Source organism: Gymnoscopelus microlampas (genome assembly GCF_963454915.1).
Source record: "Gymnoscopelus microlampas genome assembly, chromosome: 5".
Classification (NCBI taxonomy): domain Eukaryota; kingdom Metazoa; phylum Chordata; class Actinopteri; order Myctophiformes; family Myctophidae; genus Gymnoscopelus; species Gymnoscopelus microlampas.
In genome coordinates this window covers 48,249,734-48,273,391 of record NC_139942.1, presented here as the reverse complement: position 1 = coordinate 48,273,391, position 23,658 = coordinate 48,249,734, and the positions used below count along the sequence as shown (strand labels likewise).

The window sequence follows — 23,658 nt, the reverse complement described above, 5'->3', positions numbered from 1 at the left end:
TGTTAGATTTAGGTGTTACACTATGCATTGACAATACTGTCGACTACTGTCTATGCTTGCACATTGTTTCACCCATGGCTCTGGACACACCTACATCTAACACACCCACTATTAATTGTATTAAAAATAATATATACCCACTTTAAAGGGCTTACAGTTTGCATTTGGACTGTAACTGTTATTGCTCCTTGCTGAATCACACTCCACATCCTGTTAGAAGCTGGGAGGTGTGTTAGGAAGCGTACCTGTGGCGTTGCAGGTCTCAGCACTGAAAGGCAGCACTTTGACGTATTTGTCATTGGAGCCGGTGGCCAGCAGCTGTCCACAGTGGCTCCAGGCCACACAGTAGATGGAGCCCTTGTGATGTTTGTTCCTCTTGAAACGGACCGCCGGCTGCTTGGGAGGACTTGACCCACTGAAGACAGGAAGAAAATGGAGGACAAGAAACGGAGAGAATCAGTTCTTGTTGTTGTTGGTTGGTTTTATTTATTTCTTGTTGTTTTCAGTTGTTTTCTAATTTCTCCAATTAGCACACCCATCAAAGAGCCATGATGAGCTAGTACATACAATACAATCCCTTTACAATTCAGGCATTTAGCACAGTGTGCTAAATGCCTGAATGAGGGGGTTCCCGCTAAATGACTGATAGTTAGGAGTCAAACAGACCCTTACAGTTCCGTAACTATGACCGTGTACAAATGGAACCAAATGGACCCTCCCCACCAAACTGGGGAGGGGGTCCCAGTTTACAACCCCTGATTTAGCAGACACTCTTATCCAGAGCGATTTACAAAGTACAAAGTGAGTGTGAGTGTGATCACCATGATTTGTGTGCGTGGGGAACTCATTTGAAACAAGCTCAGTGCTTTTATGAGTCTTCCAGTTTAGTAGACCTTGTGAATTTGTACTTCCATGTACTGTTGTTCTCATGTCTTACTAAATAAAGTACATCAATCAATCAATCAAGCTGGCGTACTAATCTGTAGTTGGGATGAGACCGTGTAGCTGTAGCACAGTGGTTTTCAATCTTTTTCATATCAAGTTCCATTATTTATTAGGCATTTGAGCCACGGACCACCGTTTGACGAGATTTAGACTCTCAGACTCAAAACTTAGAATATTTTGTTGTCGTTGTATAAGACGTACGTTGTCCACAATTCCATGCTGTATTGATGTTGGTACCATAGGAGAGACAACATGCAAACGTTGATCAAAATAACAATTATTTAATTAAGTAATGCAGATGTTTAACAATAATTGAACTCTTGAGAGCGTAAAATGAAACCAAATGGACCCTTTACGCTCTCAAGAGTTAAAGGTCTATGAGGGTCCATTTGGTTACCAACTCTCCCATCATTTAGCTGGGTACCACACTGGAACCCCCTCAAGGACCACTGTCTGAGAACCACTGCTGTAGCAGAACAGGGACCTGTTGCTCAGGGTGTTTACCTCGTGTCCAGCGTCTCTGGGTAAGCACACACGCGTAGGGTCTTGGTGTTGGAGCCCACGGCGTACAGCGCTCCTGACGGGTGGAAGGCTACGGCTCGGATGGCCTGAGTGTCCTCCAGCGTGTTCACGGGCACAAAGAGGTCTTTGGGCTTGTCATCCTGAGATACAGACACAAAGCACATGGGATCGAACGTGATTAGCAGCGCGCTCTAGCTTGATTTGATCTTCCTTGTAAACACATCGACCTTGATGCTATCATTATGCCAGCGACTGTCAGTACGTTGTCGATAACAAGATATTGGGAAAGGTTGCCATTGCAATACGTGTGTGTGTGTGTGTGTGTGTGTGTGTGTGTGTGTGTGTGTGTGTGTGTGTGTATGTGTGTGTGCGCGTACGTGCGTGCGTGTGTCCTCTGATACACATGACTTCAGGGCAGGTGAGGAGTTTCACTGGGAGGGTGTAACACGTGCGGAGGAACATGCTTGTAAAAAATCACACCTGTGTGAAGGTAGCGGCGCCTTTGATACATTTTGTCATCAATAAGTGTTTATAATGTGTTTATAGCCACGTGTCACGTGAAGCTTGACCAATCACTTTGTTGACGTGTCTGACCAATCAGAACGTTGACGCAAAAGCCAGGTATAGAGGGCTAATATCGGCTAGCGCCGCTAAAAAGGGTCTTGCAGTCTGTGCATGTCTCCCCCCGTGCCTTATATGCACGTCCCAAACAAGCCCCCAGAACCGCAGTAGAACAGTGGCTGCCGTCGCCTGGTGGTCAAATCTGGGATACCCATTTCGATCTGAGGCTGATTCTAAAAACTATTTTCGGACTGCAACAAAAATAGTTTGTTTCGGGATTGAAATTGAAAAATAGCAAAAGTATCAGATCCACAAGCTCAAAACGCGTCGCTTCACACCGCGTTTCGAGCTAGTGGATCAGATACTTTTGATGCTTTTGTGTAACACTGTGTAGTATGATCAAGTAGGACATTCATTTACGAAAAAACACAAAAGGTTAGAATATGGAGATGCATGTGGAGATGACTGACGTCATCACGTCATCATGTCATCACGTCATCAACATGGCAAGATCCTATAAAAGGCACGGAAAGACACAAGAATGCTTTAAGCAGAAGTTGACGTATTCAGTAATAAAATATAACCGTCTCAGCTGAAGATAATCCTCACATCCCAACATGTCCAAACCAAGAGTCTTCTTTGACATCAGCGCCGGCAGCGCCCCCGTGGGCCGCATTGTCATGGAGCTGCGCGCCGACGTGGTGCCCAAGACGGCCGAGAACTTCCGTGTGCTGTGCACCGGGGAGAAGAACTACGGCTACAAGGGCTCCTCCTTCCACCGGGTCATCCCCAAGTTCATGTGCCAGGGCGGAGACTTCACCCAACACAACGGGACCGGCGGCAAGTCCATCTACGGAACCAAGTTCGCCGACGAGAACTTCACTCTGAGTCACACCGGCCCCGGCGTCCTGTCCATGGCCAACGCCGGGCCCAACACCAACGGGTCACAGTTCTTCATCTGTACCGAGAAGACCGCCTGGCTGGATGGGAAGCACGTGGTGTTCGGGCAGGTGGTGGAGGGGCTCGACGTTTTGAAGAAGGTGGAGAGCTACGGATCCGAGGGCGGGACGACCGCGAAGAAGATCACAATCGCTGATTGTGGACAGCTCTGAATGGCCCACTGAACCCAAAACATGACCCCTACACTGGGCTCCAAGAACTGCTACTGAACGTGCAGTGAGTCAACCTTTTTCATATCAAAGTTTGATATGTATTAGGGAAGGGAAGGAACGGCAGACCAGGTTAATCCTGTGTGGGCGATTCAGTTTCTAGCTTCACTCAGCTGATTATAATAATATTATCTCCGACTTATATTGCACTTGTCTAAGTACTCAAAGTCGCTTTACATGGGTAGGGAGAAAACAAAAAGATAATTAAGTTTATTAGGAAAAAAACACAAAATAAATTATGTGAATCTTTCAAAACGGTAGAACAAAAAAGAACAAGGAGGTAAGCGGTTAGCTAGGGATAGCAATATTGAAGAGATGGTTTTTGAGAGCAGTTTTGAAGAATGGGAGGATGGTTGGGGAGTGCGTTCCACAGGGACGGGGCAGCAACAAAAAAAGCCACAGGTTCGGTGCCAGTGGACGGCGCCTGGACCGTCAGGCACCGCCAGGTGGTTGGCGTCACCAGACCTGAGGGAGTGGCAGAGGACATGAGGGTGAAGGACGTCAGAGAGGTAGGGGGAGCCAGGTTGTTAAGTGCCTTGTAGGTGGTGAGCAGTATTCTGAAGTGGATTTTTTTGTTTGACAGGAAGCCAGTGTAGGTCGTAGAGGACCTGGTGTATTATGGTCTCTGGTGCGGGTACCGGCGAGAAGCTGAGTTCTGAACATATTGGATGTGATGAAACAATGCATGGATGATGAGTGTTTCAGCTGCAGAAATTGACAGAGAGGGCCGGAGACGGGCAATGTTCTTGAGGTGGAAGGAGGCGGTTTTAGCGGTATGGGTGGAGGGTGTGACAGTGGAGCCATCACCATTGAGTGAGAAGTCCTAGGTGGAGTGGGTCTGTTGACTGACCCGGCCTCCTCCCTCATGTTGCTGCATTAGTAACGTTAGCTTAGCTTTTATTTTCTCCAAAAAGTCAAATTCTTATTTCGTTTTTTGTTAAACAACGACTTCACCCATTATCTTCATATAATTGGTCCCCATTAATGCTCATGATAAAATGGATTTTTTTTTTACATCGTTTTTTTTTCAAACAAGATTTAAAAATGTGCATTTCATTTTTTATTAACGAGAGAACAATGGCTTCCATTACTGTTTGCTAACTTTCCAGGAATAGAAAGCCTGCCGTTTCTATTAGCTTAGATTTCCTATCGATGATGTCGCTGGTAGAAGGGTTTCTGATCTGTCCACAACCCTCCTCTGAGACACAGAGCGAGTAGGCAAAAATTGTACCACATTATCATGAGCATTAATTCGTAAGGACCAATTACATGAAAATAGTTTGAAAATGGTTGAAGTCTTCCTTTAAGTTATGTAATAAATGAGAAAATAAAAGTTCAGCATTCTGGGAGCATTCTGTCCGGTGGCTAAATATGTCTTTTTTTACACAATAACCCGGCGTTTTCTTTATTATTATTTACAGTAGCTCTTCTAGCCCCCAAGAACTCACATCTGGCCATCAAAGACCACAGGACCTTTTTTATTGTTACTGGTGCAAGTCCGAAGTCCGAAGCGCCAGTCACTTAAACAATAAAAGGCTTAAACTGTCCGTGCTGCTCCAGAGCATATTTTTTGTTACACCTAAAGTTTAATAATATATTTGTATTCATTACTTCAAGAGCTCCATTTACATGTGGTAACTCCCTAGTGCTAACTCAACCTGAAGACACAGGTTGTTTAAATAAAAGTAAACAAGGAGAGGTTTGTAGATCTCCTTTTGTTTACACAAAAAGAAAAAGAAAATAACTTCTTGTTTATTTGTTAGCTTATAGTTAAATGTTCTCAAACAGAAACTTCAATGATTTATTTGTATTTATTTGTTAGCTTATAGTTAAATGTTCTCAAACAGAAACTTCAATGATTTGTTAAAATCAATTGATTGATTGATTTTAACAAATTATCGGTCAAAACTCTGTAATTGGTGGTCTATGACCCGCCAAGACACCAGGTAAACTGATTTCAGAGGGACTTCCAGTTCAAAATATTTAAATATTCCAGTCCAAAATAAAAGTCCTCCAGGATGAGGTTGCAAGAAAGGTGGGGCTCCAAAATCCCTCCAGGGTGGGGTTGCAAGAAAGAAGGAACAGGACTTAAAAATAACATGTGTTCCGTCAAACTAGGTAATAGTAGGAGGATTGTCGCGTTGCTCAACAATGTCTGTCTGTGGAGTGTGAGGAACAATCCGCCCGTGCGTCAGGCGATACTCTCTCCTCAGGTACGCGTGGAAATAATCTTCCACCAGCGCGATCTGTGCCATGTTAAACAGCAGAGTGAGGACGTAGTAGTAGTTCGAGTTGGCGCTGCCCGCGTAGATCCAGAGGTGCCAGAAAACAGGGAACAGGGCGGAGCAGGCAAGCAGCACACAGGACACCGGGAAGACGTTCCTCAGCAACGGGAACAGGTGACTCCACATGGGAAGGAGGGCCAGGTAGAGAGCGACGTCTCCTACCGTAGGGTAGGACTTAAAGATGGACACCAGCGCGATCAGCATGAACATCAGAAACACCGGATGCTCCTGCAGTTTGATGGACAGAGGCACGGTGTAGAGGAACGCGTTGATCTGGAACGCACACAGGAAGAAGAGACGGAAGGCTTCGAACATCTCCGAGAACATGTACCAGAACAGACCGATGTTCGGAGTCAGGTCCGGAGCAGACAGAATGAATCCGTAGACGGACGGAAGGAAGTCCCAGGACGCCAGCAGGGAGAAGGACAGGCCTACCAGGACCAGCAGGCTGCCCAGGTACATGAAGGAATACTGCAGTAGGAAGAACCAGAAACTGGACCTGTGAACGTCTACTGGGATGCACCGACGCTGGAGGAAGTACAGCAACGCAGGGGCAAACAGCGTCACCGGGTAGATGGACTGATACGTGGCGAGGGCCAGGAATACGGCGCTCAGCAAGGCACTTCCTTTAACGGTGGCGAGGATGTAGAGCGCGGTGACAGCGTTGTTTAGGCCACAGGTCGACTTGGCCACGCAGGACAGGATGGTGAACGGGTTCAACAGGTAAACCATGGCTACTTTTAGCGGGATGTAATACGTTTCACCGGGGCTTCTGACGAGCTCCAGGGAGTCTACAGTGTAGCGTTCTGCCTCCAGAGCATATTTCTGCTTTCGGAGTGCTTGTTGGTTGTAGTCCTTTGCTGCCAGGTAGAGAGCCACAGCAGTGATCCCATCGGCCATCATAAACGTGATCTCTGCATAATCCATGACAAAGTGGAAGAGGCAGATGATGAGAGGGCTCTCGTGGACCACATCTCCAGAGTAGGGGGATAGTCCCAGGTCGAGCAGGGCCAGACCTTCCACCACTCTCTTCCAGGCGTTCAGAGGAGAAACCACCTCCACTCTCTCTGCGATCAAAGACGCTAAACCGGACCCAAACAGAACGGCGCGGATCGTAGCGGACAGAATCAACAACAGCGTCAAAGGAGCCGCCATCTCGGCGCGGAGGAGGAGCTCCCCAATCATCCCCTTGTGGCCCCACCCCGTGAGAGAGAGAGGCATGATGGGAATTGAAGTCCTTTGGGTTGGCAAGGGCAAGGCCGACGACGTCAGTCTTGACAAGGCATTGTGGTGTAGGCGAAGCAAGCTTTCCCCGAGCCATGCAGTAATGATAATAAAGGCGCATGCGTGCACCAATCTTTTATCATTTATTTCTGCCATGACTATGACGTCACAATGATGATGTTATCAATATCTCTACATTTTGTGCATTTCTAATGGATCTGAGTCCCCCTGACTTCCTGTCACAGTTCTCAACGGGGGCTGCAGGACCCAAATGCAAGGGACAGCAGAAAGAGAAACAGTTCCGTGAAGATTTATTAAGCAGTCAATGGCCAAGGCTAAACATTGTCAGAATCAGAATAAGAAACACTAAACACTAAGAAACAGAAGGCTTTGGGAACCAAACTAGAAATACAACTAGAAAAAGCGCTCCTCGGAGCGCAGGTCTCCGCCAGGTCAGGTAGGTTATTGTGGCCTCCTGGTCAAACAGGCCAAACAGGCCATAACAGACATGATGACATGTTGTAATGTTGCGTAACGTGCTAATGGATCTACGTGATGGATCTAACATACAGTATTTGGGCAGCTCTATACTTGGGCAAGGCTGTCTGTAGACTGAATTTCATTTCAATTCAAACACATTTCATAAGGTTATTGTGCCAATTTAACCACTTTCAATCTGGTTTGTTATGAGCTTGTAGATCTGCTGCTCTTTGTTTTTCCTTTCTTCCTTTTTTTAAGCCATTTCACAATTTGGTAGTGTCGCAGCCAGTCTGGGAACGCCTAATCTAGGATGTATTCATAGCATGATAGATGTGCTATAGCTTCACAAACAGGTCACTGCACAAAAGCCAAGAAGGACGCTGCGTCCATGTGACAGCTGACAACACTGAGATGATAGACAGCCCCCTCTTCACCACATGGGTCCATTCTTACACTCTCAAGAGTTACATGAACACATATTCCTGGGTTCCTACCTCTTTACTTCGGCTTAAGGAGCCTGGGGAATCGTCTGGTTTACCTCCTTTTGGTTTTTGCCCACTGTTGACACACACACACACACACACACACACACACACACACACACACACACACACACACACACACACACACACACACACACACACACACACATTAATCAGCGGATATAAAAACAAATCACACATTCGAGCTTGAAGTCATACTGTGAAACATTCATTTTAGTAGTCTTTTTGGCGACACCTCATGTCTGTTAGAACTGTGATTAGCCAGAAATTCAGTTTGAAACTAAACCTCAGAAGTACCAGTCCAAACATATGCTGCAGGGCCCTAGCACTGGGGTTACTTATATCTGAAAGCAACAACAACTTTTTCAGAAATGGCATGTATTAACTTTAAAATACATAAATAAATACATTTCTGGTACATGTCCGGTGCCTGTGTCATTTTGGCATGAGTGTCAGGGGCAGACACCACTAAAAAATATTGTTCAAAAACACATTTATATGGAATGGTTATTGTGAAATATATGCCAGTGAAAGATTATATCAAAAATAACCTTTGGTTAAAGCCTCACTATGCAACTTTTAAAATGTCATTTTGCTTGTAGATCTGCTATTTTTTAATAGCCAAAGTATAAAATAATGGTTTAAGTCGTTACACAGATGTGTTTAATGGGTTAAGGTGAGTGAACAAAGCCACACAGGGCCATCACACCCACCTCTGGGAGAGGACAGGGGACTCGCTGGGCGGAGGGACCACCGCCCGGCCCCCCGCCGTGCGCTGTGGGGTGCTGCTGCTGAGCACCCCTTCCCCCTGCGTGGCTGGCTGCTCGTTGTTGTTCTCCGAGGCCGGCGCGTCGTTGGCGTTCCCGTTCCCGTTCTCGTTGCCGTTGCACTGCTGGGTCAGAGCCTGGACCTCCTCCCCGAGGTTCTCCATCCCTACGTTCAGCTCCTCAAGCTTCTGGATGGACCTGAGGAACACACACACACACACACACAAAAAATCTTCAAAAATACAAGGCATACAGCTTGTATGTCTGCTATTTTTGAATAGCTAACATATGAATGGATAAAGTGACTAAAATGATTGTGATTCTGTATTATCTGCTTTTGCTCGGGACCCCCTGGAAGGAACCCCCCCCCAAGGGCCCCTGGGGGTCCCTGTCTACTTTGAGGACCACTGCGTGCTTTAGGCTGTTTTTTAATGCTTGCTTAACCACTTACTTAATTGTAGCAAAAAATAGCCCATCTATCTGATAGATCTGCTATGTTCGCTATATTTGGAGAAAAATTAAGTTATACACTTTTCCCTCAAAATCATCTCCTAACCTGTCTGTTGTGTAATTTTATTTTGTAGTAATGTTCTAGTGTTTCCTGCCGTCCTTATAGTTGTTGCCTGTGTTGTCTAACTTCCCTGTGATTGAGAGTGATCTCCACCTGTACAGTAGTTCTCTAGCCTGGCCTGTGTTGATTGTCAGTTGTGTTCACCTGTGTGTGGTTATCCCTGTGTGTATATAAACCCTCAGTGCCTTCTGTTTCTTGCCAGTCCTTAAATGCTGTTATGGTGTTCTGTTCAGTTATTTTCCCAGTATACTCCACGTGTTTATTCCACTTGCCTTCCTGAGTACAGAGAATAAATGCTTGAGCATTTGACATGCTCTGCCTCTGACTTGTCTGTTCTTACGCTTGGGTCCTACATCTCCTGAGTCGCACCCTGACAATCAATTATTTATCGGCCCTAATTAAAAGCCAACTGTGCAGCCATCAGCTGGGTGAAGCAGTGAAAGCAATGTCCCCTCCCTCCCCTCCTGGGGACCAGAATATACTTCCCCTTTCATCCTGTTTATTGCCAGGCTGCTTCAGACTAAACCAAAACAATCATGTGCCGTATTGTCTGCATCTAGTTAAAACGGCAACGGGGACAGGGAACAAAAGCACTGAGCAGTAATGATGTCATTGTGCAATAGTCTTGTGCATAATGCAGAGGGGTATGGGAGGGGGGGATCATTCAAAGGGCCTTTGTCCTGTAGATAGAGTGATGGGGGGGGGGGGGGCAGGGCACACATTTTTTATTCACTTTTTTGAAACCCGGAAAATAATGTAGTGCTTGTTGCCGCCGGTGCAGTTTCTGTGTGTTTGAGAGGGTGTGTGTGTGTGTGTGTGAGTTGCTATGGTAACGTTGTATCTATGTAAGGGGGAGGGGCGGTGGCTGGTTTTCGGAGGCGTCACTGCCGGGTCAACAACGTGTGTTGTTGTAGCCCAGTGGTTCTCAAAGTGAGGTCCGGGGGACACCCAGGGGTCCTTGAGGGGGTTCCAGGGGGTCCCCCACCATAAAGAGAGCTATTCAAAAATAGCAAAAATAGCAAAAAAGAAGTCGCAAAACAACATGTCAAGGACCCCACTTTGAGAACCACTGCCCTAAGGCACTGGTTCTCAAACTTTTTCATGTCAAGGACCCCCAAACTGACGCGGACCCCCTTTTGAAAAGATATGCCACAGGGACCCCCATAAGAGAAGATGATTTACGGCTCTAGCAGTGATTCTCAACCATTTTAATTTCAAGGACCCCCAGTTTGACATGCATTAGGCTACGGACCCCCCATTAAATGGCATTTCTATCTCTGGGAACCCAATTTATTTAGTAAAATCAATGTTAATTCAACTCTGAGAGTGTACAAATGGAACCAGTTACGGACCCATAAAGGTCCATTTGGTTCCTGACTATCCATCCTTTAGCTGAGGACCCCCCTGGAACCCCCTCAAGGACCCCTGGGAGAGAACCAATGCCCTAAGGGTATTAGTGCTCCCCCTTTGAGAAGCACTGGTGGTGTAGTCTAGGGCTGTAGGTAACCAGCCCAGATGGTGCAGTGTGTGATGAAAGACAGGTGGGGGGGTAAGGCGTGGGGGGTGGAGCCTCATGGGACCCATCACTGTGGACCTGCTGCTCCTCATCTGACAGCTGCACCTCTATTGTACTTACATACTAGAAAGCACACTGTAATTAGCCACTCCACTGTGTGTGTGTGTGTGTGTGTGTGTGTGTGTGTGTGTGTGTGTGTGTGTGTGTGTGTGTGTGTGTGTGTGCGTGTGCGTGTGTGTGTGTGTGTTTGTGCTCGCTCGACTATGGATGCAGACTTGCTTACTACAAGTCCCAGTCTTGTCCTTGTATGACACGGTACAATAGAGCCCCGCCCGCTGGTACAGAACATTGAGGCGCATAAGGGCTCGCTTTGGGAAAAGCCTGATACCTGGAATCATGGCCGTCACACAAAAGCATCAAAAGTAGCAGATCTGCAAGCTCGAAACGTGGCGCGAAGCGACGCGTTTTGATCATTTGATCATTGTTTTGTTCAACATAAATTAGACCGAAACCATTACATACTTTTTGTATGTACTGTAATTGTGTGTGTGGTTAAAAAGATCGTAAAAAGGGTGTTGATCTTCTTGAACAACATCAGCCTTTGTTTGCTACGGAACTTGTTTTCTTAATTTATCCAAAAAACCCAAAGCAGATTCCATTGGAAATCTGCAGTGGGAAACCAAACCATGGCAGGAGTAACTTCTGGGGTTGGCAGATTCACAAGTCAGTCTCTAAATGCTTCACTCAACAGAGACCGGTGACAATAAAACAACTGTGTGGAAACAATTTGCAGAACCAACTCAAAGTGACAATGCAATGGGGGCGGCAGTGGCTCAGCAGGTAGAGCGGCCACCTTGGAATCTGAAAATTCCTGGCTTCATGTCGAAGTGTCCTTGAGCAAGACACTGAACCCCTAACTGCTCCCGATGAGCAGGCTGGTGCCTTGCATGGTTACAACGACCGTCAGTGTTGTGAATGTTAAAGCGGTTTGAATAAAGCCTCTATAGCAAGGACCACCTAGCTGAGAGAGAGATGAAGCAGGGACCCACTCTATATTGTGTTGCTGATTAAACTTCATTTTTTTTAATTGGTCTGCTCTTTTTTCCCTCTACACCTACACCTCATTGCCTGCGCCAGGTGTTGTGAGCTATTTTTGTGAGCTAAAGAGCTATTTTTGGCTAAAGTTCTCGTCAGAAAAGGGTTGCTAGGGTTCAAGTGGTTAAAGGTAGGGTGATTTACTTTGGTTAAAATAAGTGTTAAATAGCTCTATATTCTGATAGTACTCATTGCTATAGAGTGTTTGTTCAGTAAAAGGAGTCTCCCATGTCTCTCCAGCTCTTTATTAAACAGAAAATGCATTTTCAGTGCTCTCTCCTGATTGGCTTAAAATGTGTCACCTACCTGAAAATGTACTACGGTATATTATGTTTACTAAAGAGCTGGAGAGACACCTGCGACCGAACAAACTCTCAATGATTACTATCAGAATATAGTACTTTAACCTTTTTAACAAAACAAAAAAACCCAGAAAGAAATCACTTACCCTACCTTTAATGTAAAAAATATCATATCACACAAGATTTGGCGGACCCCTATAGTAGCTCTAAGGACCCCCAAGGGGTCACGGACCCCCTGTTGAAGAACCCTGCTCTATAGAAATGCACAATTTACCAAATGCGAGACTACTGGGTGTGCCCTAAAAACCCAGTGCTACAGGGATGACATCATTCTGTAGCACTGTACTGCGTTCTTATACTGTACACACGCTACATGGGTGGACAAGACGTTCTGTATACGGTCTAGTCTCTGGAATACAGATTACGTTCAACAGATTTGACAGGTCTCCACCCCATGCCTTCATCAAACACTCAAAAAGGCTGCACTGGAAATAAGCTTTTTAAGTTTTGTCAGATGCTGTATACACATATATGTTAATGTATATGCATTGTTGTGAATAATAATAACATCAATCAATCAATCATCATGTCTTTGATCAAACACTCATAACTGCCTCCCCTGTCAGACAATCACATCCTCCCACAACACAGAACTGCATAGCACTACTCCCTGCTGATCTCCTGCTGCAACATTAGTGCATGTGTGTGTGTGTGTGTGTGTGTGTGTGTGTGTGTGTGTGTGTGTGTGTGTGTGTGTGTGTGTGTGTGTGTGTGCGTGCGTGCATCCATGTGTGTGTAGCGAAAAAATTGCAAAAACAAAACCTCCAATCTCACAACGTATCGTGTTGTGAGCTTGTACATCGTCTATTTTCGCTATTCATCGTACGATGATACCATCGTACGAAGTATGTAGGGCTTAAGTCATTAAGATACTAAAACAGGGGTCTTCAACATTTTTCTGTCCAAGGACCCCTTAGGTGAGAGAGATGAGGCAGGGACCCCCCCACTAAATATTGTATAAAATTGTGTTGCAGATTAAACTTTTTTTCATAGATTTCATGGATAGCTACTTGTTTAACAGCACTGTCAATGTGTATCGTCGTGTTGGATTCATGTTGATATGTATTTTCAGACAGTTAACCACTTAAACCCTCAATACTTAGAAAACGTGTACTTTGTCTGCTCTTTTTTCCCCCTACACCAAACATCTTTGCCGTCCTATCACACAAAGACTCGGTGGCCCCCCTGTAGTAACTCTGAGGACCCCCTAGGGATCCCGGACCCCCTGTTGAAGACCCATTTACTAGAAGCCACACTGTAATTAGCCACTCGACTGTGTGCGTGAGTGGCTGCTTACATACATGCGCGCATGGCGTTTGCATGCTCGCACGTGTGTGTGTGCGTACCTGTTGAGGAACTTCTGGGTGAGGCTGTCGCGCATGTCGCTGTTCTGCACCTCTTGGTCTTCTTGGTGGACCCCTCCCTCCAGCAGCATCTGTTGGTACATCTGTCTCTGCTGCTGCTTCTGCTCCAGATGCTGCTGCACCCGCAGCCTCTGGCGGTAGTACTCCTCAAACTTCTCTGTGGAGTCACGTAGCTGCATGGAACACACACGTCACACACACACACACACACATGTCTACGTCAAACACATGCACAGTGGTGGGAAAAGTACTCAAATTCTATACTTCTCTATGCGCTACAGACCCCTGAGAAATGGACCAACATCCTACCATCAGCTCCCAGTCCTGACAAATGACACAAAATGGCACAAAATCATTTCGGATGGGGGTCTGAGGCCAACTACTGTACATATCATTTTGGGGGTCCTTGACATGAAAATGTTTGAGAACCACTGACCGATATAACTTATATGGGTAGTCTAGTCTTACAATGCGAGATGCATACAGTAGCAGTATCATCACACACATGCAGGCACACACACACACACACACACACACACACGTTCACGCACACCCACACACACACACACACACACACACACACACACACACACACACACACACACACAAAGCCCAAATTCACTAATGCTTGAATGAGATCCAGGCAGTATTCAAAGGGAGCCTTGTAGTGCAGCGTGCTGCTGTCAGTTCAGGTATTAGAGGAGCGAGAGGCGATGACAGATCACTTCCCTCCTGTGATCCCTGTTTCCTGGACCTGCTATCTGATGAGCCTTATACTCTCTCTCTCTCTCTGTGTGTGTGTGTGTGTGTGTGTGTGTGTGTGTGTGTGTGTGTGTGTGTGTGTGTGTGTGTGTGTGTGTGTGTGTGTGTGTGTGTGTGTGTGTGTGTGTGTGTGTGTGTGTGTGTGTGTGTGTGTGTGTGTGTGTGTGTGTGTGTGTGTGTGTGTGTGTCGCAGAGAGGGAGAAATAGAAGCGAGGGAGAGTGTGAAGGAGGTGAAATCCCAGAGGCCCAGTGTCTCAGTCTGCCGGCTGCTTTATCCGTCGCCACGGTGATGGGATGGGGTGGGGCAAAAGCAGTAAATTCTCACACAGACACACACACACACACACACACACACACACACACACACACACACACACACACACACACAGCGACTGACTGCACAAACGCAGCCACTGCCTAGATTAGCGGTAAGACCGCGGTAAAACACGACGCTATGGTAGGAGGGAAGGTTTACAGGCAAACAGAGATATGAAGATGTCACGCAGAGACAAAGAGCTTCTTTAAAGGTTGCTATCTTCAATGTTCATCACAGAAAACCAGCTAACTAAACCACTAACTAACCAGAAAGCCATGTTAGGTTCTAGGTCACCGGTTCTCCAACCTTTCACCTCAAGAGAAACATAATGGTGTCTGTCCCCGGGAGCCGGAAAATAGCATATCTACAAAGCTCACAATGCGTTGTGATGCAACACGTTGTGAGCTTATAGATCTGCTATTTTCACTATTCTGACATTTCTTGGAATTTTCTGGGACATTTTTTAATAAATTTTTTTGGTAAGGTAAAAAAAACAAGGGAACCAGGAGACCTGGTTCTGCCAGACCCAGAATAAGTACTTTATAAGATCACTACGTCATGGCTAAGCCGGACTTCACATGACGTGTCAGCCTGTGTCTATGCCCATGTATGGACGAAAGGGGGACAGACTTTTATAAGCCTTCACATGACGTGTCAGCCCGTGTATGCCCATGTATGGACAGACTTTTATGGCTGGGGCCTAAGGGCAAAGGGGGCATGCCCATGTATGGAAAAAACAGGTACAAAACATGTCCATGTATGGACAGAAGGGGGACAGACTTTTATGGCTGGGGCCTAAGGGCAAAGGGGGCATGCCCATGTATGGAGAAAACAGGTACAAAGCCTCATGTAGGCCCGACCCCCTGGGTCTGGGGAAAAGAAAGAAAGGAAGAAAACCTGATATTTATATATATGTATATGATATTTTTGCTGTAGGGAAGTAGGCTCAGATTGTGCGTGTGACAGGGAGGTGTGACAGCATGATGACTCAGTGACATCAGAGACGTCCTATAGAGATAGAGTCATCTCCCAGGACTGCTCTATATTTAGACTGGAGGGCAAAAGGCAACAACAGCCGATCCACAATGTTGACAACAAAGATAACACGTTTTCAGTGACAATGGGTAGAACTCTATTCATCCATGCCTTTACTTCCATCTCTCGGATGGAGATCCTATACACCAGTGGTTCTCAAACTTTTTCATGTCAAGGACCCCCAAATTGACACTTATTAGCCCGCGGACCCCCATTTCAAAAGATATGCCAGGGACCCCCATAAGAGAAGATTTTTTTTACGGCTCTAGCAGTGATTCTCAACCATTTTAATTTCAAGGACCCCCAGTTTGACATGCATTAGGGCTACGGACCCCCATTTAATGGCATTTCTATCACTTGGACCCCAATTTATATTGTAAAATCTATGTCAATTTAACTCTGAGAGTGTACAAATGGAACCAAATGGACCCGTTAGGGTCCATTTGGTTCCATTTGTACACTCTCAGAGTTACAGACCCATAAGGGTCCATTTGGTGCCTAATCTATCATTTAGCTGGGGACCCCCTGGAACTCCCTTAAGGACCCCTGGGGGTCCCCGGACCCCACTTTGAGAACCAATGCTATACACGGTTTGGGAAAAGCCCCAAGAAAGGTTTCACATAATTGTTAGGTTAATTAAAGCTGCAGTCTGCAAATCTTATGTCCTCCCCTGACGGAGTGAGAGGTAATTACTACTGTAACACACAGGATTCAAACCCGCGTGTGGGGAAACCAAACATCTATCTGCCCCTTTTTGCCAGGGTCAAATATTGGGACAATGAGCTTCAGGCAGGACTACTTGTCAACCAGTAGCTGTCCCAGCCGACACCAGGGTCTAACTTTTCCCAATAGAAGAGCAGGGAGAACGCCTGGCTCAAACCACGGCAGATGTACTACTAGTTATGCTGTATTAACATACTCTATCATACAGATTGGTTTAAATAACGTTTTATTCATTCAAATAAGTCCTGGATTGTAGCTTTTAATCCATTAAGATCGGGAACACATCGGTGTCATTTTAGATTTCTTTGGCTATTCAAAAATAGCAGATCTACAAGCCCATAGCGCGGCACTCGGTGCCGCGCTATGGGCTTGTAGATCTGCTATTTGTAGAGAGCTTGTAGATCTGCTATATTTTTGGAAAAATCGTGGAAAATGTGTGCACATCTTTGAATACATATTTTTTAAAGCGAACATTTTTAACTCAAATCTTTGCTTCTGGGGGTCCCTGGAACAACATATTTTGACATGGGGGTCCGCGGCCAAATACATATCATTTTGGGGGTCCTTGACAAAGTTTGAGAACCACTGATATTATAGCAACATACGTTTTTTTCTTAAAATTACACAGATGCGTTCCCGGTCTTTTTGGGTTAAGATAACAACCAGTGGCCAGGACGTGTTTGATGTTACAGTACCTCGTTCCTCTCAGCGGAGCCAGGTGACGGCGCATCCTCTCCAGGGGCGGAGGCGGGCCGCGCGTTGGGGGTTCCACCTGAGCTGGGGGTTCCGCCCGGGTTGGGGGTTCCGCCTGGGCCTGACCCCAGCATTTTGTCCACAGGCGTGTCCGTTCTGGAGCTACAAGCACAAAGCAAAGCACCCACAGCAACAGATTAGTGTTCTGTTGTGATTATTATCATGTCTAAGATGACAGGTAATCACCTACTCTGTCACTCGGCAGCTGGCCGAGATGACACACTGTGTTACACACAGGATCTGCTTTCATTGTAGTTCTGTTTGTGAGCTAAGCCGGGGGCGTCATTTGCCACTCCATACCGTTCTCACGTAACCTGGAATTCAGTTAGTTTACGCATGTTTTCTCCATCTCTGAACGTTTTGACAGATTCATCAGATTTTAGATCAGTGCTATACAGCAGTGGTTTTCCAATTTTTTCATGCCAAGGACCCCTAAATTGATATACATTTGGCCGCGGACCCCCCCCCCTCAACAAAGTTTACAAAGGCTCCCGACTCACACCAGGTGAATTAACATAGGAATGAGCCTAGATGCAATGCATATAAATTGTCCATTGTGTGACCTGTAGTGTAGGTGTTAAGCGACGTGCGCGTCACGGCATTAAAATAGAGTGCAACCACGTTCCAATTCAGCAATGCAACACTGGTGCTATAACGGGCATTGATTAGAAGTGCACCTAAATCCACGACCATCCATTCATGTCAACATGTGATTTATGACGCATATATGTACTGTAGATTTGCTCCTTGCTCTGGTTAATACAATTCATGAACGTTCAGAGGTGTCTGAGTTATTATTCTATGCCTACGGTAACCTAAGTTGTTCAGTGCTGTATGCGCATTCCACATGGAATGATCTACATCTAGGTGTATAGCCTCAGGATATCTTGGTGGTGCTTGGTTTAAAGTTACTATTTGTTTGTACTGCATGTAATCACCACATGTCATAGTTCTTTCTGAAATGACACCTCTGAGCTAAGCCCCGTCAGAAATGCTGTGCGTCGCGATGCGTTGAACACTCACTATATCAGTGTTGATTTCGTCGACTAAAACTATGACGAACGATGTTCGTCGACTACCTTTTTTCACTGACGAAAACAAAATAAAAACTAAATAAACACTAAATAAAAACTAAGCTACGATGACTAAAACTATGACTAAATATATTGACAATTTCGTCAACAAATAAAAACTAGACTAAAATGTTAGGGAGGGATTAGTGGAGAAGAGATCCAGTAGAAATAAAAGACAAGTCATTTTAATGCTTGGTTGCGCTCAGGTGTTGCGCTCTGAAAATAGCAGATCTACAAGCACGATGTGTCGTGATCTTGTAGATCGGATATTTTCAGCATGCAACCAAGTGTAAAATCAGCCATTACGACGCCATCAAGGCACCGCCAAAATACATTTTAGTCAACTAAATCAACTGTAAATTTAGTCGACTATAATCTTATGATATTTAGTCAACTAAAACTAAACTAACAGTAAAACATTTCAGATGACTAAAATATGACTAAAACGAAATGGAATTTGATTCAAAAAGACTATGACTAAAACTGAATCAAAATTTGCTGTCAAAATCAACACTATGATCACATCTCCCTTACGTCTCGGGCGATTCCTCGAAGATGCTGTGGCAGTCGGAGCTCTCCATCATCAGACTCCTGCTCAGGCTCTGGCCCCCGACGCCGGGGTACTGGAAGTTGGCGAAGGAGTGCGACATGGGGGAGACCCCTTTGCCCGTGGCGGCGGCATCCCCGCCCATGGTCGCCCTCTTCTCCTGGCCCGACGACAGCCCGTAGGACAGGCCGTCCAGCGCCGGGTTGAGGGAGCGCGACATGTAGGTGTCGGCGGACTGCGGGCGCCGCAGCGGGGACGGCGGGTAGGGGGACAGCTTGCTGATGAGCGGGGTGAGCAGGTCGCCGTAGCCCGCCTTGGCGGGCTTGACGAGGCGGTCCACGTGGATGTTGAGCTGCTTCTGCTCGAAGGCGCACTGGAAGACACTGTGGTTGAGGTTCTGCATCCAGGAGAGCAGGGACAGGTCCAGGTCGTCGCAGCCGTTCCCACACAGCATGTCCACGCCCATGAGCACCTCGCTCTCTGTGATCTCCTCCCCCGTCGCCTTGCTCTGCACGTCAGTCAATAGATCATGCAATGAGACGTTACTATTGATGATTTTTTTAGGGATTATTCTATCGATAACTAATAAAAACAACATTTGCTTTTCTATTTTTCCCTTCAGAATCAAGTATTTTATTCAAATCGATTATGTTTTATAATCAATTAAATCGATTCGCTTTTGCCTATCTGTTGCAATCCGGAGTCACTCATTCACCACAAAATGGACATGCTGGTACTACATGATACTGCCCATGATACTGACCATGATACTGACCATGATACTGACCATGATACTGACATGATACTGACCATGATACTGACCATGATACTGATTTCAGTCATTAACACAATCCCTGCATCCTTTATCTACAAATTGTCCAGATGGACCAAAATTCAACGGAACCGAAACCAAAGCAAATAACATCAAAAGGATCAAGCTATTGCCTGAACCTTTATCAGCCTAATATTTGCTGTGGTCATTCTTTTAAGTCACTAGGGTTGATTTCAGGGGGATAGGAGGATTTCAGAGTGCGTTTGTTGCCCCAGTGTATGTCTGACACCAACCCATTTTGTTTAGTTCATGGCTTGGTAGTGCAGAGGCAGATATTCTTTCAGCAAATGCCTTTTGCGGTTGGTTTCCTGTAATGAGTGTCTGTCTCTAAGTGGTCCCACCTGGCAGAACTCCACGCAGCACTCGTACAGCACGCCTTTCAGCAGCAGCTGGAAGAGGCGGTTCCCGCTGGCCTTGAACCCGGCCTCACTCAGCTTCCTGTCGGCCGGGATGAACTCTGCCACCATGGTGCACGCCTCCTCGAAACACTGCACCCTGGCCGTGCTCGGGTTCCAGTCCTGGACACATCAAAATAAATCACTCACAATTCCACATTCTTGTGATTTGCTTGTTTCTTTGAGTAAATTATTTTATTTTGTTTAGGGAATTTGTTTATCAATTTTAGGATAGTGAAGATAAGACAGGAAAAGCTGAGAATCCTTGGGAATCATAGCAAGGGTGTGGTGACTGGTTAGTAACAATTAATAAAGTCTGCACACTGATAATTTGCTCCCAACCACTGGATCAACATTTTGATCACATCTGGATCTTGTGAAACGTTGATCCATGCCAAAAACAGTGGGAGCAAATTAGCCACGTGCAGACTTTATTATTTTCTTTATAAAAGACAAATTCAGCTCGCTGCTTGGCCCGTTAATGTTAATACAGATAGTTTCAATCTATGGCGGTGGATGTAGTGCTTGCCTTAAACTCTGCGTGGTTGGTGAGCCGGGGCAGGGTGAGGAGCAGACACAGCTTGCTGTAGTCATCTTTAGTGGGACAGAACTCCTCCAGGGCATGGAGACACTTCACCGCCTCCTGCATGGTGAACTCCAACTGAAACGACACACAACAATTAGCATAGCAGTAACCAGCCTGCACACACTGTACCTGTATCAGGGTGCAGACCCTACTTTGAAAACCACTGTCATAGAGCAGCAGTTCCATTTGGAATACAATGGTTGGTTGGTTGATGGTTGGTTGGTTGGATGGTTTCTTTATTGTCACTTCAGGTAGTCAGAGATGTGCATAATGCATAAGTCATTAGTAGGTACAAATAGAGGCATAGGCATTGTGTGTATTCTATCACCAGTAAAATGGCATATAAACACCTAAAGACTGAACTGGCCATCTGCACTTGGACTGACCAGGCATAATAAATCATGTGCAATTTATCACAACTAAAATGCCAATCTTCAGGAAACAATTTTTTTTTTTATCTCATTGACACTGTAGCATATTTGTTTAAGTATAGATGACATGCGATTTGTATTCATTTAATTTGCTTTCTATATTTAGGTCTGTGTTTATGTTCTTTCTGTGCTGCTTGTGCTTTTTGCCAACTCTAACGTTTTGTTCTGTGCTTACTGAGCATTTAATGCCTGTAATTCATTGAACCCTTTCATTAAGGAAAGGATTCCGAATAAGCCTTTTTCTTGCACTGTATCTATGCTTCTTATTTGTGATAAATGTGCTGTTCTTTTTTTCCTATTGTGCTAATAAACTCAACAGTATAACAGATCAATATGTAGGCATATAGATGTGTAGTTCGATATAAATAAACATAAATATAGGGACAGGTATACAAATCACCAGTAGTATGTGCATATAGTAGGTTCTGTATATGTGTACAGAGAAGGGCGGTGCCCTGCGGGCATTCTTAGGAACAGGAGCTATTGAATGATTAACAATAGCTTCTGAACACTGGGTTTATGTCTGTGTGTGTGTGTGTGTGTGTGTGTGTGTGTGTGTGTGTGTGTGTGTGTGTGTTTCTGAAAGAGATGTGTGTCATAAAGGAGAGACATGGACTCACATGCTGAGGCTCGTCCTCTGCAGACATGGCGTTGTTCACGAACAGAGCTTCCAGAAACTTCTGCTTGAGGACAATGTATCGGAACCTGAACACCACGGCAAGGACAAAGCTGCAGTTATGAACCAGCACAGCGCTGCACATGACTATGACAGAGTGGACTCGTCAATTATTATGGTCTATTTATTACAATCTATTATAACGGTGGTAGCATTTGTGTCGTTGCCTTGTTTATGTACAGTATAAGTTATATCTGTGTCCACCTCATCAAGTCTCACCTCAACAACTTAATAAGGATAGTTCACCCCCAAAATGACCTTTGTTCTATTCTCCACCCCATGGACACTTGAATTCATGGATATTTTTTTTCCCCGCATTCCTAAGCCAATAATTGGATGACTGGCAGTGGTTCCGGTAGGAGACAAAAAGAGTCTCCTACCGGAACCGCGGCCTACCGGTCCGCTGGTCATCAAATTATTGGCTTAGGAATGCGGAACTCGATAGAAAAAAGTAATTATTTGGGTGAACTATCCCTTTAAAGCCATGGTTGGTCGTATGACGAATAGCAAAAATAGTCCATATACAAGATTAGCTATTTTCGGTATTTCTTTTTATAAATAAATTAAAGTGATTCACTCGCCTTTTTCCGTCAAACTTGTCCATGCACTCTAGCGGCTGAATGAACTGCAAGACCTCATCCCACTGGCCGTCCAGCACCAGTTGTCTGAAACATGAACATGACGTCATTAACACATTGGAATCCCTGCATCCTTTATCTACTAATTGATACAGATGGACCGAAATTCTTGCAACTGACCCGAAACCAAAGCAAAAATAACACCAAAAGGAACAAGCTAATGCCTGAGCCTTTATCAGCCCAATATTTGCTGTGGTCATTATTTCAAGTCACTAGTGTTCTCAACGTGAGGTCCGGGGACCACCAGAGGTCCAAATGGACCCTTACGGGTCTGTGTACAAATGGACCCTTGCTTAAATGAACACTGCGGATTTTAAAGTGGCGATTTGGGTCCCATAAAAAACGTCATCAAATGGCAGTCTGTGACCTCATGCATATCAAGGACTGTGGGTCCTTGAAATAAAACAAAAGGTAGAAAATCACTGTTTTAAGTGATTAAGCCCAGAAAAAAAGGCCCTGTGAACAGAACGGACGTGAAACAGAAGCCGTGGTCGGATAAATGCATTCTTCATTCCAGAGGAATTCCACAGAGGTCTGTCCAGAAAGACACACTGTTGGCTGACATTCAAGGGAGCACTCAGATCTAATGTGGCGGTTCCGTGTAACACTATCAGCAGCAATCTGTCGGATGTCACAGAGTACGTGAAATACACAGGATGTTTGCCTGATGCTGCCCGTATCATAGTAAAAACTGAAGCTTTGTAATCTAGACAGTACAAATCTGCAGTGTTAATTTCACTCTGAAAGGGTCTTTTTTTACGCTGCCAGAATTAAATCAACACTCTGGATTTTACTGTGTATGTTGCGGCGGCTGGGCTGCTGCTGTTATTGTATTGGTTTCATGTTGAGCCCCACCAATGCCAGATTGTTGGGTCCAATACTGATCCCAATTTTGGAGAGTCCTAGACCAGCAGTGGTTCTCAACATGTGGGTCGGGACTCCCAGGGCCGTCCCCACATGATTTTTGAGGGGTCCCCAGATGATTTGCTTAATGTGCAACATTGTTTTCTCACTCAACAGTAAAAAAAAAACCCTAACATACTCTGTAAGTGTATTACAGGGTATCTGCACATTTCTATAGTGAGAATTGAATGAACCTTTTTAATACCTCTCAAATAAAATGCGTTGTGATCTTGTAGATCAGCTAGTTTCACAATATTTATCTGTGGAGCAGAGTCAAACTAAATGTAATGCCTAAACTCATACAAGTGCTTATCAGGGTGGGGGGGGGGGGGGGGTCCCAGTTCAAATATGATTATTTTGGGGGGTCGTGGCCTGAAAAGGTTGAGAACCACTGTCCTAGACCACCGATTACCAATGTCTTGACTGATATTTTTGTCAAACTGTGCAAAATGTTCTAATCAACTTGAAAAAAGTAAATTTTATTAAAGTTTCTATTTGAGGACATTTAACTATAAACAAAAAAAAGCTAAATAATCTAAATAAACACAAATAACTTTTTGATAACAAAGAAAAATAAACACATTTATTTAACCAAAATCTTCCCCAAAAAAAAGCTGATCTACA

At 45.2% G+C, this 23,658-nt stretch overlaps 3 protein-coding genes across 3 annotated transcripts in view; 1 reads left to right on the top strand and 2 right to left on the bottom strand.

The window, feature by feature from the left end:
* Positions 1 to 23,658, bottom strand: part of wdr47a (WD repeat domain 47a) — a 32,013-nt gene that overhangs the window by 5,448 nt on the left and 2,907 nt on the right. Inside the window, exons 3-13 of the mRNA XM_084058653.1 lie at positions 22,075 to 22,158; positions 21,438 to 21,522; positions 20,330 to 20,461; positions 19,747 to 19,923; positions 18,561 to 19,081; positions 16,896 to 17,055; positions 13,347 to 13,537; positions 8,403 to 8,654; positions 7,681 to 7,744; positions 1,450 to 1,607; positions 246 to 415 (exon numbers count right to left, since the gene is read on the bottom strand). Of these exons, the coding sequence (XP_083914779.1) occupies positions 246 to 415; positions 1,450 to 1,607; positions 7,681 to 7,744; positions 8,403 to 8,654; positions 13,347 to 13,537; positions 16,896 to 17,055; positions 18,561 to 19,081; positions 19,747 to 19,923; positions 20,330 to 20,461; positions 21,438 to 21,522; positions 22,075 to 22,158 (1,994 nt within the window). The remainder of the gene's footprint in view (positions 1 to 245; positions 416 to 1,449; positions 1,608 to 7,680; positions 7,745 to 8,402; positions 8,655 to 13,346; positions 13,538 to 16,895; positions 17,056 to 18,560; positions 19,082 to 19,746; positions 19,924 to 20,329; positions 20,462 to 21,437; positions 21,523 to 22,074; positions 22,159 to 23,658) is intronic.
* LOC311046387 (peptidyl-prolyl cis-trans isomerase-like) lies at positions 2,646 to 3,140 on the top strand (the record flags this gene model as incomplete). Its single annotated transcript, XM_084058654.1, has 1 exon — positions 2,646 to 3,140. One exon carries the CDS (start codon positions 2,646 to 2,648, stop codon positions 3,138 to 3,140), a length of 495 nt encoding a protein of 164 aa, XP_083914780.1.
* LOC311045971 (phosphatidylinositol glycan anchor biosynthesis class U protein-like) lies at positions 5,312 to 6,637 on the bottom strand (the record flags this gene model as incomplete). Its single annotated transcript, XM_084058042.1, has 1 exon — positions 5,312 to 6,637. The coding sequence occupies one exon, from the start codon at positions 6,635 to 6,637 to the stop codon at positions 5,312 to 5,314; it is 1,326 nt and encodes a 441-aa protein (XP_083914168.1).